The sequence below is a fragment of the Lagopus leucura genome, unplaced genomic scaffold (genome assembly GCF_019238085.1).
Source record: "Lagopus leucura isolate 7727_CA_CO unplaced genomic scaffold, USGS_WTPT01 130-12_obj-0_obj, whole genome shotgun sequence".
Taxonomy (NCBI): Eukaryota; Metazoa; Chordata; class Aves; order Galliformes; family Phasianidae; genus Lagopus; species Lagopus leucura.
In genome coordinates this window covers 55,485-67,856 of record NW_024962750.1, presented here as the reverse complement: position 1 = coordinate 67,856, position 12,372 = coordinate 55,485, and the positions used below count along the sequence as shown (strand labels likewise).

At 59.1% G+C, this 12,372-nt stretch overlaps 1 protein-coding gene across 8 annotated transcripts; it reads left to right on the top strand.

The window, feature by feature from the left end:
• Positions 1 to 196: 196 nt before the first annotated feature.
• On the top strand, positions 197 to 9,309 carry ZNF335 (zinc finger protein 335). Of its 8 annotated transcripts, none has more exons than XM_042890893.1 (27): positions 197 to 397; positions 673 to 946; positions 1,333 to 1,410; positions 1,653 to 1,973; positions 2,130 to 2,261; positions 2,344 to 2,502; positions 2,585 to 2,828; positions 2,952 to 3,129; positions 3,214 to 3,326; positions 3,509 to 3,527; positions 3,741 to 3,857; positions 3,941 to 4,017; positions 4,126 to 4,286; positions 4,380 to 4,609; positions 4,684 to 4,792; positions 4,881 to 4,975; positions 5,104 to 5,384; positions 5,497 to 5,632; positions 5,704 to 6,093; positions 6,178 to 6,320; positions 6,659 to 6,798; positions 7,249 to 7,352; positions 7,484 to 7,561; positions 7,717 to 7,800; positions 7,970 to 8,035; positions 8,115 to 8,196; positions 8,478 to 9,309. In XM_042890893.1, the coding sequence occupies exons 1-27, from the start codon at positions 197 to 199 to the stop codon at positions 8,594 to 8,596; spliced, it is 4,131 nt and encodes a 1,376-aa protein (XP_042746827.1). In that variant the 3' UTR covers positions 8,597 to 9,309. The 8 variants fall into 8 exon arrangements, with proteins under 8 accessions (XP_042746827.1, XP_042746823.1, XP_042746825.1 ...); XM_042890889.1 differs by having other exon boundaries at positions 7,460 to 7,561; XM_042890891.1 differs by having other exon boundaries at positions 2,585 to 2,843; positions 4,711 to 4,792; positions 7,460 to 7,561.
• The last annotated feature ends 3,063 nt before the right edge of the window (positions 9,310 to 12,372 follow it).

Sequence of the window (12,372 nt, the reverse complement as noted above, 5' to 3'; positions counted from 1 at the left end):
GGCGCCCCACGGCCGCCCCGCGCTGTGCGCGCGCGCGGAGGAGGCGCGGGGAGGGGGGACCCCGCGGCAAAGATGGCGGCGGCGGCGGCCGCGGGAGCGGGGCGCGGTGGGGCGTGGGGCGCGCGGGGCGAGGCGTTCCGCGGTCGCGGGGCTGACGGCGCGATCCTCGTGCAGGCCGGGCATAGGCGGGGCGGGCATGGAGGAGAGCGAGGTGCCGAGCAGCAGCGACGCGGCCCCGCAGGCGGCGCGGGAGGAACCGTCCGAGAGCGGCGTGGGCACCTCCGAGGCCGTGTCCGTATCCGCCGACAGCAGCGACGCCGCCGCGGGCGCCGCGCTTCCGTCCCGGGCGGACGACTCAGGAGTGGGGCAGAGCTCCGACCGCAGCGCCGTGTGCCTGGTACGGGAACGGGCGGCGGGGCCGGCTCTGCCCGCGGCCGTACGGGCGCTCCGGTGCCGCCGTACGGGCGGTGGAGGTCCGTTCGGAAGGGGGGGGGGGCGGAGCGGCCCCGAGGGTCGCGGTGCTCAGTGAGGGCCGAAGAAGCCGCCCCGACCCCATCCCTGTAGCAGAACGAAGCGCCGTGCCTGTGGCGTTGGTGCGCGGCGGTTCCTTGAGTGCCCGGCCCGGCAGGCATTGCTGAACGGAGCTCTTCTGCCTCTGCTGGTTTTGCTTAGGAAGAGGTGTCTGAGAGCAGCTCCAGCACAGATGTGGTTCCCCGGATTTACTTGCCTGATTCATCCTCCATCGCACAGTCCACTTTGGTCTCCAGCGTCTCCACCGTGAGCCAATCCGTCATGGTGTCGGAGTCCCCGCAGGTCCTGGTCCACTCCAGTGTCATCAGCGACGGAGCCACGGTTGTGTCAGACTCCACCGCATCCACCTCCTCAGACCTGGGTTCTGCCATAGACAAAATCATTGAGTCCACCATTGGGCCTGACATCATCCAGAGTGAGTGCATGCCGTGCTGCTGCTGCTGGCAGTGGATCTGTCCCTGCGTGGGGTGGGTTGAGTGGTGGGGCTGGGGAAGAGAGCTGCTAAAGGCTTGGGAGGTAAGGGGAAATATGTGCTTGCGTATGCTTACACCTCGTCCTTGTTTGGCAAGGTTTCTCATCTCGGTTTGCCTTAGCAGCTGATGGTTTTCTGAGCTACTTGCTGGGTAGTAGCTCAGCCTCTGGCTTGCTGCCGCTTTGGCCACAGTGCCACAGCTACTCTGTGCAGACTCTAAGCTGAACCAGACCTCCTGCACCCTTTCCTACTCGCTTGGGAACTTGGGAGCGCCGCTTCAGCCTCTGCCCCTGGTGGGTACCCTGATTTCCTCTCCTTTCCCTCCCCAGGCTGCATAGCTGTGACCAGTGCTGAAGATGGGGGAGCAGAGACTACTCAGTACCTCATTCTACAAGGGCCCGATGATGGTAAGGGTGCACCCAGGGCATTTCAGTGGTGGCTTTCTCTGTCTTTGAGCCTGTTCCCATTCTGGTAGTGAAAAATAAAACGTGTAGGGGATGGTTTGTGTGTAAGCACGAGCTGCAGGGCGAAAACTCTCAGGACACAGGGCAGGAGTGGATGCCGAGTTCAGCTCTGTGCTCAAGGTTTATGTGCAGCCTGGGTGTAGGTGAAGATTTGCCCCTTGGCTGATCCAGTATTGTTGTTTCAGGTGCCCCCATTGTGTCCCAGATGTCCACTTCTGCTCTGGCCAATAGCTTGGCAGTAGAAGCTATTGCTGATGGGCCGACCTCCACGTGCCTTGACCAGCCAGGCCCTTCGGAGCAGTCAGAGGTGCTGGAACTGCCTGCACAGCCAGGCCAGGTTCGGGAGGCAGACGGTGGGGAGGAGCTGGACCAGCCGGACTTGGAGACCCTGGAGGAGATGATGGAAGTGGTGGTGGTGCAGCAGTTCAAGTGCAAGATGTGTCAGTACAAGAGTGTCTCCAAGAAAACATTGATCAACCATATGAAAGAGCGACATTTCCAGCCAGGTGTGTGTGGTGCTGCCACTGCTGAGCACTGAGAAAAACATATCTTACTGCAGATGGGATCGTTGTTGTCTCTGGGGAGTTACGAGGAGGAGTTTGAGTGTGAATACCTGTGCTGTGGTACAGTTAAGTAAGGAGATGTTCTGCGTTTTGTGTTAGCGGGTTCAGCTTTGGCTTTTAAGAAAGGACGTCCACGAAAGGGGGGTTCTGCTCCAAAGTCTGCAGAGGAAGAGGTCGCAGAGGAAGAAGATGATGATATTATGGATGCTGGTGCTATCGATGACCCTGAAGGTAAGACTCGTTCTCACCTTGTCCTACATAGCTTAGTCTTTCCCCTCATCTCTGTCTGATGTTTTGGGCCGCTTGCCTTCAGAGGACAGTGACTATAATCCAGCTGAGGATGAGCCCCGTGGGCGACAGCCCAAGAACAACCGCACAGTGCCTACGTCCAGTGAGGAGAGGCCACGGAGACGCCCAGGGAGGCCCCGCAAGTTTCCTCGCCTGGGGGATGTGCCCCAGGACATGCATGAAGGTGGGTCAGCACAGCGTGGTGTGCAAGCTCCTGGGAGCTCATGGGGAGTGTATGTGATGATGTGCTGTGTGCTGTCAAGTAGGAGAGGAGGTGGAGTCCCTGGTGACGTCCCAGAGCACACCCAGCTGTGAGCTGCAGAATTCAGAAGCAGCCAGTTCCTCTGGCCTGGAGAATGGGACCGGTGAGAGCTTGGCGGAGCCCAGCATCAGCCAGTCTGACTCTGAGAATAAGGACCCTTCCTCCAACACTGGCCCTGAGGAAGCAGATGTCGTCCCCAGGAGGCGAGGCCGGCCCTCCCGCCGCTTCCTGGGCAAAAAATACCGCAAGTACATGGGGCGCAGGTGAGGGGTGTGTGCCGAGCCAGTGCTGGGCCCTCTGGCCTGCACCCAGGGCCGGTCCAGCCTCTGTTTGTCACCACAGCTCTGAGTCCCAGCTCTGTGTGCGTGTAGGTATTACTACAAGTCACCCAAGCCCTTGATGAGGCCGTACCTGTGTCGGATCTGCGGCTCGCGTTTCCTCACGCACGAAGATCTGCGTTTCCACGTCAACTCGCACGAGGCCAATGACCCGCAGCTTTTCAAGTGTCTCCAGTGCAGCTACCGCTCCCGACGCTGGTCCTCCCTCAAGGTGAGCACCGTCTGTCCTGTTCCCACCCCCACGGAGGTGGCTGAGAGCCCCAGGCCTCGTGGCACCCATTCCCACTCCTTGCAGGAGCACATGTTCAACCACGTAGGCAGCAAGCCCTACAAGTGCGAGGAGTGCAATTACACCAGTGTGTACAAGAAGGACGTCATCCGACACTCCACAGTGCACAGTCGGGACAGGTAAGTGGGGTGAGTTCCTGAAGACTGTCCTGCAGCCTGGCTGAACATCATTAATATCACTTCTCCTGCCCTGGAAGTGCAGCCTGAACTCTCGTGCTTTCCAAAATGGATAGTTGTGATGTACTGGGGGGCTCAAACTCAGGATTTGGCTGACAAGAGGATTTTTTTTGTCTCTTTTTCAGGAAAAAGAGGGCCGATCCGGTGAGTTCCAGTTCCCTGATGGCTTGTCTCTCAGCACTGTTTTATGGGAAGAGGCATGTCTGTGTTGTCCACAAATTCCTTGTGCCTAGTTGAAGTCAGTGTTTCTGGATCAGCTGAGGAAAGGCAGCCCAGGTCCTGTGGTAGGGAGAGAGGCAAGGAAACTGGTGACCTCCCCTCGGCCCCTATGAGCTCATCTTTCTGCTCTTCCTTCAGCCCCCAAAGCTGAACTCCTTCCCATGCCCCGTGTGCAATCGTATCTACCCCATGCAGAAGAGGCTTACTCAGCACATGAAGACACACAGCACAGAGAAGCCGCACATGTGTGACAAGGTGAGAGGCTGGGGCCTGGAGGAGAGCTGGCAGCAGTGGGGCTGTGCAGGAGACAAACGCTGCTTCGCTTGCTTCTGCTGCAGTGTGGGAAGTCCTTTAAGAAGCGTTACACGTTCAAGATGCACCTGCTGACACACATCCAGGCCATTGCTAACCGCAGGTAGGAACCTGGCTGCAGCCTGCTGGGAGAACCAGTGTCCAGGCTCCCATTCCAAGGGGGGGCAGAAAGTCCCTGCTGTCTGTGTGACAGATGGCATTGTCCTGGCAGGTTCAAATGTGAGTTCTGTGACTACGTCTGCGAGGACAAAAAGGTCCTGCTGAACCACCAGCTGTCACATATGAGCGACAAGCCCTACAAGTGCAGCTTCTGCAAGTATTCCACCTTCCGGGAGGACTTCCTGGTCTCACACATGGCCGTCAAGCACACGGGTGAGAGAAGCTGCTGTCGCCCTTCAACGCCGCTTTGCCAGGGCGCCGTCCCCTGGGGGCCCCTTCTTGACTTCCACCCCCCGTGTCCCACAGGAGGGAAGCCCTTTGCCTGCGAGTTCTGTCACTTCACCACCAAGCACAAGAAGAACCTGCGCCTCCACGTGCACTGCCGCCATGCCGACTGCTTTGAGGAGTGGGCACAGAGGCACCCCGAAGAGCCGCCCTGCCGCCGCCGCCCCTTCTTCACCCTGCAGCAGATCGAGGAGCTGAAGCAGCAGCACCGCCAAGTGCAGGCATCGGCTGAGCCGGAGGCCAACCCACCAGTGAGTGCCGCCCCCCGCGCCCCGGCTCCTCCCTGCTCCTCGGCCCTGGCTCCCTGCAGCTCTCTGTCTCGCAGGCCCCTCTCGGCGCTGTCACCTACCAGGCGGTGCAGGCAGTGCCCGGCTCGGAGCCTCCCATCCTTTCGCAGGATTCTCTGGAGGGGGCCACAATTATCTATGAACAAGGTGAGCTCCTGGGGAAGGGGAGGAGACGAGGAGGTGGTTGAGTGCTGTGCTTAAACCTTTTCTGTGCTTCACTCTTTTTCTTTTTCAGGTGTGGATGGATCGGCAGAACTGGCCACGCAGACCGCCCTGGATCTTTTGCTGAACATGAGTACCCAGCGAGAGCTTGCTGCAGGCTCACTACAGGTGAGCAGGGGGTGGCTGTGCCTGCTGCAAGGAGACGTCCGGGGCCTCTGGAAGTGCCCGGCCCTGCTCCCTTTGGAGGGAGCATCTGCAGAGCCTTCCTCCCGCTGACCTCTTGCACTCCCCTCCAGGTGGCAGTAGTGAAACCAGACGATTCGGGAGAGGTGCAGGACTCTTGTGAACCGCAGGCACAGGAGGAAGGGGCGGAGTTGGATGGCTCTGAGCAGCAGCAGAAGTTGGTAACGCTGCACATGGCAGACCGTGGGGAGACGTTGGTGCAGGAGGCCTACGAGGAGGCAGCCCTGGGTGGCTCAGAACTGCAGCAGATCACGATTCCCTTTGGCGGGACAACGGAGTACAGCATCATTACACCCATCAGTGAGGAGATTCAGGCTCCAGGCACGCTGTACAGGTCAGCTTTGTGGGAGGAGTGGGAGTCAGAGGCACCTCTGCCCTGAAAGAGGAGACCTTGAGTGGGGAGGGGGATGCAATGGCTCCGCTCTGACCGCGGCTTCTGCCGGCAGTGAGGAGGAGGGCTCTGCAGAGACTTCACATGCAGTCGTGGTGAGCGAAGCTGTGATGACAGAGGTTCTGAAGGACCACAACAATCACTACATCATGTCATCCAGCGTCCCGGGGAATCAGTTCCAACACATGGAGGTGAGGAGGCTGGGCTTTCTCTCTTTTCCAGGCGGCAGGGTGAGCAGGTGTGACCGATGTTTCTCTCTTAGCCCCTCAATGGAGATGCTGCCTTCCCTTTGCCAGCAGAGGGCCAGGAGGCACAGCCAGCTGGTGTCAAGTGGCCTCTGGTGCAGTGTGTTACCCAGCAGCTCCAGAAGGACTCAAATTTGTCCCCCACCTCTGAAGGGCAAGAAGTCACATCCCCCAAGGTCAAATGGCCTGCACTCCAAGGCATAGCCAAGAAGCTCTCGTGCAAGGTTTCTACAGCCAAGAAGCTCTCATGCAAGATTTCCACAGCCAAAAAATTTTCCTGCAAGATTTGCACAGCCATGTTTACAGGGAGAGCAGAAATGGAGAGTCACAAGAGAGCCCACATTGGGCCCAGCACCTTCAAGTGTCCTGACTGTCCGTTCACTGCAGCCCTCTGGCCGGAGGTTCGGGTAAGGTGCCCTAGAACAGCCTTGGAAGTAAATGATTTGTGGAAACGGGGCTTCCTGACCCTACCTTTGTCCTTCTGCCCCCAGAGCCACATGGTCCAGCATGCCAGCCTTCGGCCACACAAATGCACCCACTGCAGCTTTGCCTCCAAGAACAAGAAGGACCTGCGCAGACACATGCTAACACACACCAATGAGAAGCCCTTTGCCTGCCAGATTTGTGGGCAAAGGTGAGTTCTGATGGGCTGTTGCTGCTTCCAGGGCTCCGCTGTAGCTCCGGGTTTGAGAGGACGTGGGATATTAGCAAGGAGCTGGCTGCCCTGACTCCAGGAGCAATCTGTTAGAGAGACTGTGCTCTTCTGAGAACAGTTCCTGCTGCTGGTAGACCCAGCTTAGTCTTCAAAGAAGTTGTACGGGGGGGGGGAGTTGGTATTTGAGCCAATGGAAAAGCTTTTAGGAGCTGGGACAGGCCATGTCCTGGGGTGGTGTGTTTGTGATACCTGCAGGTAAGCTCTGCAAATACATGAAGCTCATGTGCAGCTCCACCTCACTCTTGTTCCTCCTGTAGGTTCAACCGCAATGGACACCTCAAGTTCCACATGCAGCGTTTGCACAGCTCAAAGGGGAAGAAGCCGGAGGCACCTGCAGCTGCTGCCCAGCAGACCATCATACTGAACAGTGATGAAGACACGCTGGCCACCCTGCAGAGTAAGATTCCTCCCTGCTCTGATGAAGTTCCCCTGCAGTTTTTCAAGGGCTGGAAATGGTCTGGGCTGGGAATTTCCTGCTGGAGGTTAGGGTTGCCAGTGAAGCAGGACCTGGTGGGTGCAGAGACCGTGGCGGTGTCAGTGTGCCATTGCCAGCTGCAGGGGCTCGGTGCTGGGAGCAGTCCTGCACAGGCACTGGCTGCAGTGGTTCTGTGTCAAACAGGGAACCCCAATAAGATGGGGTGCATTCAGACAGGAGCTGTGCTGTAAACAGTTTGTGGCTGGGATGGGCAGTGGAGTTCACCTTCTGACGTAGAGGTCTGGGTTTTACCCGTGGTGATCTCTAAGTTCCTTCAAGTTGAGAGAGCTAGGTTTAACTTCTGACCTTTGGTGAGCAGAGCTGAGGGCCTGTCCAGGCTGCAGTGCCCCACCAGCTTTCTCCCCCTTCCAGCAGCCCTGCAATCCGGGCAGGCAGTGCTGGCCCCTGAGCGGCTGCAGCAGGCACTGGGACAGGAGCACATCATTGTTGCTCAGGAGCAGAGCATCACGAGCCAGGTGAGTCACGCTGGTTGGCCTCGTTGTGCTGCCCCGTGTGGCTGCTCCCCGTGCTGACTCTGTGCTGCCGGGGGGGCTCGCAGTCAGATCTGCCCACTCTAAAACAGCACCCGGCTCTGGCTGGCTTACAGGAGGAGGCAGCGTACATCCAGGAGATCACAACTGCCGACGGACAGACAGTGCAGCACTTAGTGACATCTGACAACCAGGTGAGGGCGCATTGCACGCAGGTGAAGCAGGGACAGCAGGGAGATCTGGGGAGAAGCGGGGTGGTAAAGCGCACAGAAGCCAGACAAGGAGCAGCCTTCTTGCAGTGCAGGGAGTGGGTGAACAGTTCTTTGGGTCTGAATCCCTGTGTTTGCAGGTTCAGTACATCATTGCCCAGGATGGCGTACAGCACTTGCTTCCCCACGAGTACGTTGTTGTCCCAGAAGGACATCACATCCAGGTAAGCTGCAGGCTGGCTGTTCCTTTTGTACGGTGGGTGAGGTCAGTGTGGGTGCCGTGTGCTGGGGTCACCTCCTCGTCCCTGTGGCTTGCTCTGTTTGAGTCACAACTCTGGTAGGCAGGGAAGCCTGCTGGCCCTAACACAGCCTTACTGCAGCTCTTATCTTCAGGTTCAGGATGGTCAGATCACTCACATTCAGTATGAACAAGGTAGCCAGTTTCTCCAGGAGCCACAGGTAAGGGGGCAGGGACTCACTGCAGCAACCATGAGGAACTCGGTGCACTTGGATTCTCCTTCTTCTCTCCTCCCTGTAGATCCAGTACATGCCTGTCTCACCTGAGCAGCAGCTTGTCACCCAGGCTCAGCTGGAAGCAGCTGCACACTCAGCGGTCTCAGGTATGTCAGGGCCACACTCTGGCTGTTCTATCTTCCTACTGCTTGCAGGATGGCAGTCTTGAGTGGGAGCTGCTGATGCCCATTAGCAGCTGCTGCTATGGTGCCTCAGTCCAGCTCTGCTGCAGAGGCTGCTCGCTCACTGCAGCTGGTAGGGCTGCCCTGCTGCAGTCCTCAGCAGAAGGGCTGGGCTGGATGCCCCCCTGCCAACCCCTGTCCCTGTAATCCTGTGGGGGGAGATCTTTGCTGAGCCCCACGTCGTCACCGATGCCCCTTCTCTGCAGCAGTGGCTGATGCTGCCATGGCTCAGGCACAGAGCGTGTTTGCCACGGAGGCAACGGCTGAGCAGATCCAGCAGTTGCAGCAGGGAATCCACTACGATGTCATCACGCTGGCAGATTAGCACTGGTGACAGGCCTGGCTGATGCTCAGGGACATCTGTGCTGAGCAGGACAGCGGCAGCCAGCGGGAGCCTCTACAGCCAGCAGTTGCCTTATTGCTTTGGGGCTACGAGGGACGTGCCTGAGTGCATGCCAGCAAGGGTGTGCTGCCACTCTGCTGTGCACAGCGAGGGTCCTTCAAATCCTGCCTGGCACAGGAGGCTGTCTTGAGCAGGGACTGCACCACAGCCAAAGTGCCGGGACACTGAGCAGTGGCAGCACTCACGTGGCTCATCTCTGCCTGTTGCACTTGATGATGGTCTGAAATCCCCTTTCCCTGAATCATGTCTGTGCGGGCCAAACTCAGCATCTGCTCGGGTGCAGGGATCCCGGGGGAGCTGTAGGGCCGAGCGCAGCCACGTGGTGCAGCGTGAGATGCTGAGGTCGTTCAGCCTCAGCCCCCACTCCTCGCACCCGTGGGGCACAAGGGCCGGGCTGAGGGCAGCCTCCCTCCCTTGGCTCCTCCGGCCTGCGGGCGGGCGGGCAGCAGGGCTTTGGACTGGAGGAACCTGACAGAGGAAGGGGCCGTGCAGGTGGTGGAAGGAGTTCTATTTTTTCTTTGCAAGAGGGATGGACGCTGTGGCAAAGCTGGTTTGTAAGTTGTTACGGGAGGGGTTCGATTCTGATGTTCTCAAGCTTTGAATATGCTTACGAATAAAAAAAAGATTGAAAGCTGGGTGTGTGTGTGCTGCCTGGAGGCTGGGATCCGGCATGCGTGGTGCTGCACGGCACCTGGGCTCTGTGCTATGGCTTCCTTCCACTGCGGTCACCTTGACTTCTGTGCAGCTGGGAGCAGGGGGGGCTGGAGGCATGAAATTAATCAAGTGGTAAACAGCCTAAATCCCATGTAACTCTGTCCCAAACTACACACGCTGCCCCTCCCTGAGCGGATTGTCTGGAAGTATTTACATGTGATTATAACAGCTAATCTCGGAGTTTTAGTTCTGTGCTTTTGCATTCAGCTGATTATCTCTAGAGGGGAAGAAGGCCTGCAACCACCCAGGTATCAAAAGCATCCCAGGGCACGGATGGCTGTGCTGTTGGCCTTTTGGCACAGCTCTGGGGGAATGAGTGCAGCAGGTGGGCTCGAACCTTAGCAGGGGTGCTGGGCAATGCTCGAGGTCTGTTGCTGCTCCACAATCCCTGGGCAGCCCGTCTGCCTGCACGTGCCCCTTGCCCAGCCAGAATGAGGGCCATTGGTGGCTGCCAGCCTCAGCATCTGCTGGCTGCTCTGCACTGCTCTGCACCTGTCTGCCTGTGCTGGGCTCCTGCTCCAGCTGTGTCCCTCAGCTGCACACATGGCGGTGGCCCTCCCTGTCCAGCTGTGCCACACTGGGTTAACAGACGCTTTCCTAGATTACAGCCCCATTATCTAATAAAGCAGATCTGCTCCACGGGAGCACTGCACTGATTGGGGCTGGCAGAGTCCTGCGGGGACAAGGTTATGGGGCCACAAGTCGGTCCCGTCTGCCCCAGCTGTCTGCTCCCATCCAGCCCTGTTCTCCCCAGCTGTGCTGCCCCACCATCCCCACCTGGCATGCAGGAGTCCTGGTAGCGCCGTGATTTCTGGTGTATGGGCAGATAGAGGTGGGGATGGCATGGGGTGGGTGGGAGTGGGACGTTGGGCTGCTGCTCGTGGGGGCTGTGGAGCCACGGGGCCCAGGTGGGCGCCTCAGCTGGAGGCTGCCACTGCCTGCAGGGAGCCCAGGGATGCTGTGGGTGAGCCCAGGGGTGCTGCAGGGCTCATTAGCTCTGGTGACCTTCCCCTTCCCGTCCCCGGCCAGCACTAAGCGGGTTTGTTACATATTTAATATCCTGAGAGCGTTATTAGTCGGTATTTAACGACAGATACAACCTGGGGGATAATCCTGCTTTGGGCGGGTGGTGTGCAAGCAGGAGATGGATGGGGGGCACAGGGACCACACTACGGCCTGCCCCCCACCTCTGGGCCTCGGTTCTACACTGCACAAAGGATCCCGGGGCTCCTCCTCCCCCTTGGCCTCTCTGCAGACAAGGATCCAGCTGTGGCCTCCTGGACACGGCCAGGACAGGGTGGCCCCAACTACTTCCTAACACGGGTGGTTTGGAGAGGGCACAGGTGGCTGAGAACTGCCCCACACTGCACTGGGGGCTCCAGGGCTGAGAAGGGGTCTGACAGGGCCCAGCACTGCAGTAGGGTTCTGCGTGCTACATCCCTGTGTGCAGCGTTCTTGTGTGCCACATCCTATCACCACTCACAGGGTGGCACTCAGCCCCCCAGTGCCCCCACTCCATGTGCAGGTCAGGGGTGCGGGTCCTGGCACACTGCTGCTCCCATCCCAGTGGTTCTGCTCCCACCCCAGCAGGGCTGCTCCCCATCTGGCAGCGCCCATCAGGGGGGCACCACCATCCCAGATCAGCACTGTGGCTTTAAGGGACACTGCCAGGGCACTAATACACCAATCAGCCGCCCGCCTCCAAGGACCCCACCCTGATATAAAGCCCCAGAGCATCTCCCACCTGCACTCCAGCAGCATGGCAACGCCTCAGAGGAAGGGGAACCCCAGCCAGGACCTGAGGAGCTGCGGGGGACCATGGGGAGCACTACAGGGCCCCCCGCCCACCCTGTTGGCCTGCCCCGTGCTGCCCGGGTACCACCTGCTGCCACCACCCTTCCGCCTCTTGACGCCCATGGTAAGCGATGCCCAACAGCTCTCGGGGGCCTGGGAACCCCTCCAAGCCTGGGGAGCTGCAGCCCCCCCCAACCCCAACCCCTGTGTGCCCGCAGGTCCCTCCACCCTGCACAGTGCCCACAGGGCTGTGCCCGCCGTGCTGCCAACAGCCCTTGCCTGCTGAGCCAGGGCGGGTGAAGGCAGGAGCAGCACGGGAGAGCAGCGCAGCATTGAAAGCCTGGCTGGCCCGGCACCCCCGCAATCCTTACCCCAGCAAGGGTGAGAAAGTGATGCTGGCCGTGCTCAGCCACATGAGCCTGACGCAGGTCTCCACCTGGTTTGCCAACGCGCGCCGGCGCCTCAAGAAGGAGAACCGAGCAGGATGGGCGACACACGGCGTGGAGGACAGCGAGGAGACCCTGTCACAGCCCCCCCCCAGCCCTCAGCAGATTGGGAGTGGGAGCAGCCCCATAGGGGTAACAGGTCCTGGGAAGGGTGAGCAGCTGCACAAACCCAAGATCTGGAGTCTGGCAGCAATGGTGGCACCTGGCCCTGAAGAGAGCGGGGGGGATAGGGGCAGGAATGGGGCAGGAGTGGGGCAGGAGTAGGGCCCAGACCCTGACCAACCCCCTGCCCCCCATGAAGCCCCAGTGCCACAGCAGAAATAACTGCTTTGGTGCCCACCCTTCATCTGCCACAACCCAGGGCCACCACCACTCAGGGCTGAGGTGGTTCAGAGAGCACACAGCACTGTACGATGGGGGCAAACAGGGGGACAGGGACACAGAGGGATGGGGACAGGGGGGAATGGGAATGTGCACAGAAGGGACAAGGGAGGGAGAGGGTGACAGAGGGCATCAGGAGGTCCTGGTCAGGGGAGGGAGAGGGGACCACAGGATGTGGAAGGTGAGGGGTACGGGGCAGAGCTGAATGCTGCTTTTTAACGTTCCTGAGAACTAGGAAACAGAAATCAAAAATAGACTTTGCTCTTCTTGGTAAAAGTAATAAAATGGTTAGTGGTGTTAAATTAATCCTTAAAAAATAAAAACCACAATGACTACAAAACAGCTGCAAAGACGTCTTTACAC

What these genes read in the sequence shown, in the direction of transcription:
- ZNF335 (XM_042890886.1), top strand. Translation starts at nt 197, where the DNA reads ATGGAGGAGAGCGAGGTGCCGAGCAGCAGCGACGCGGCCCCGCAGGCG. An exon ending in GCTCCAGGCACGCTGTACAG is followed by an intron (nt 5,385 to 5,496) that starts GTCAGCTTTGTG and finishes TTCTGCCGGCAG; the next exon opens with TGAGGAGGAGGGCTCTGCAG. An exon ending in CCCTCTGGCCGGAGGTTCGG is followed by an intron (nt 6,094 to 6,177) that starts GTAAGGTGCCCT and finishes TTCTGCCCCCAG; the next exon opens with AGCCACATGGTCCAGCATGC.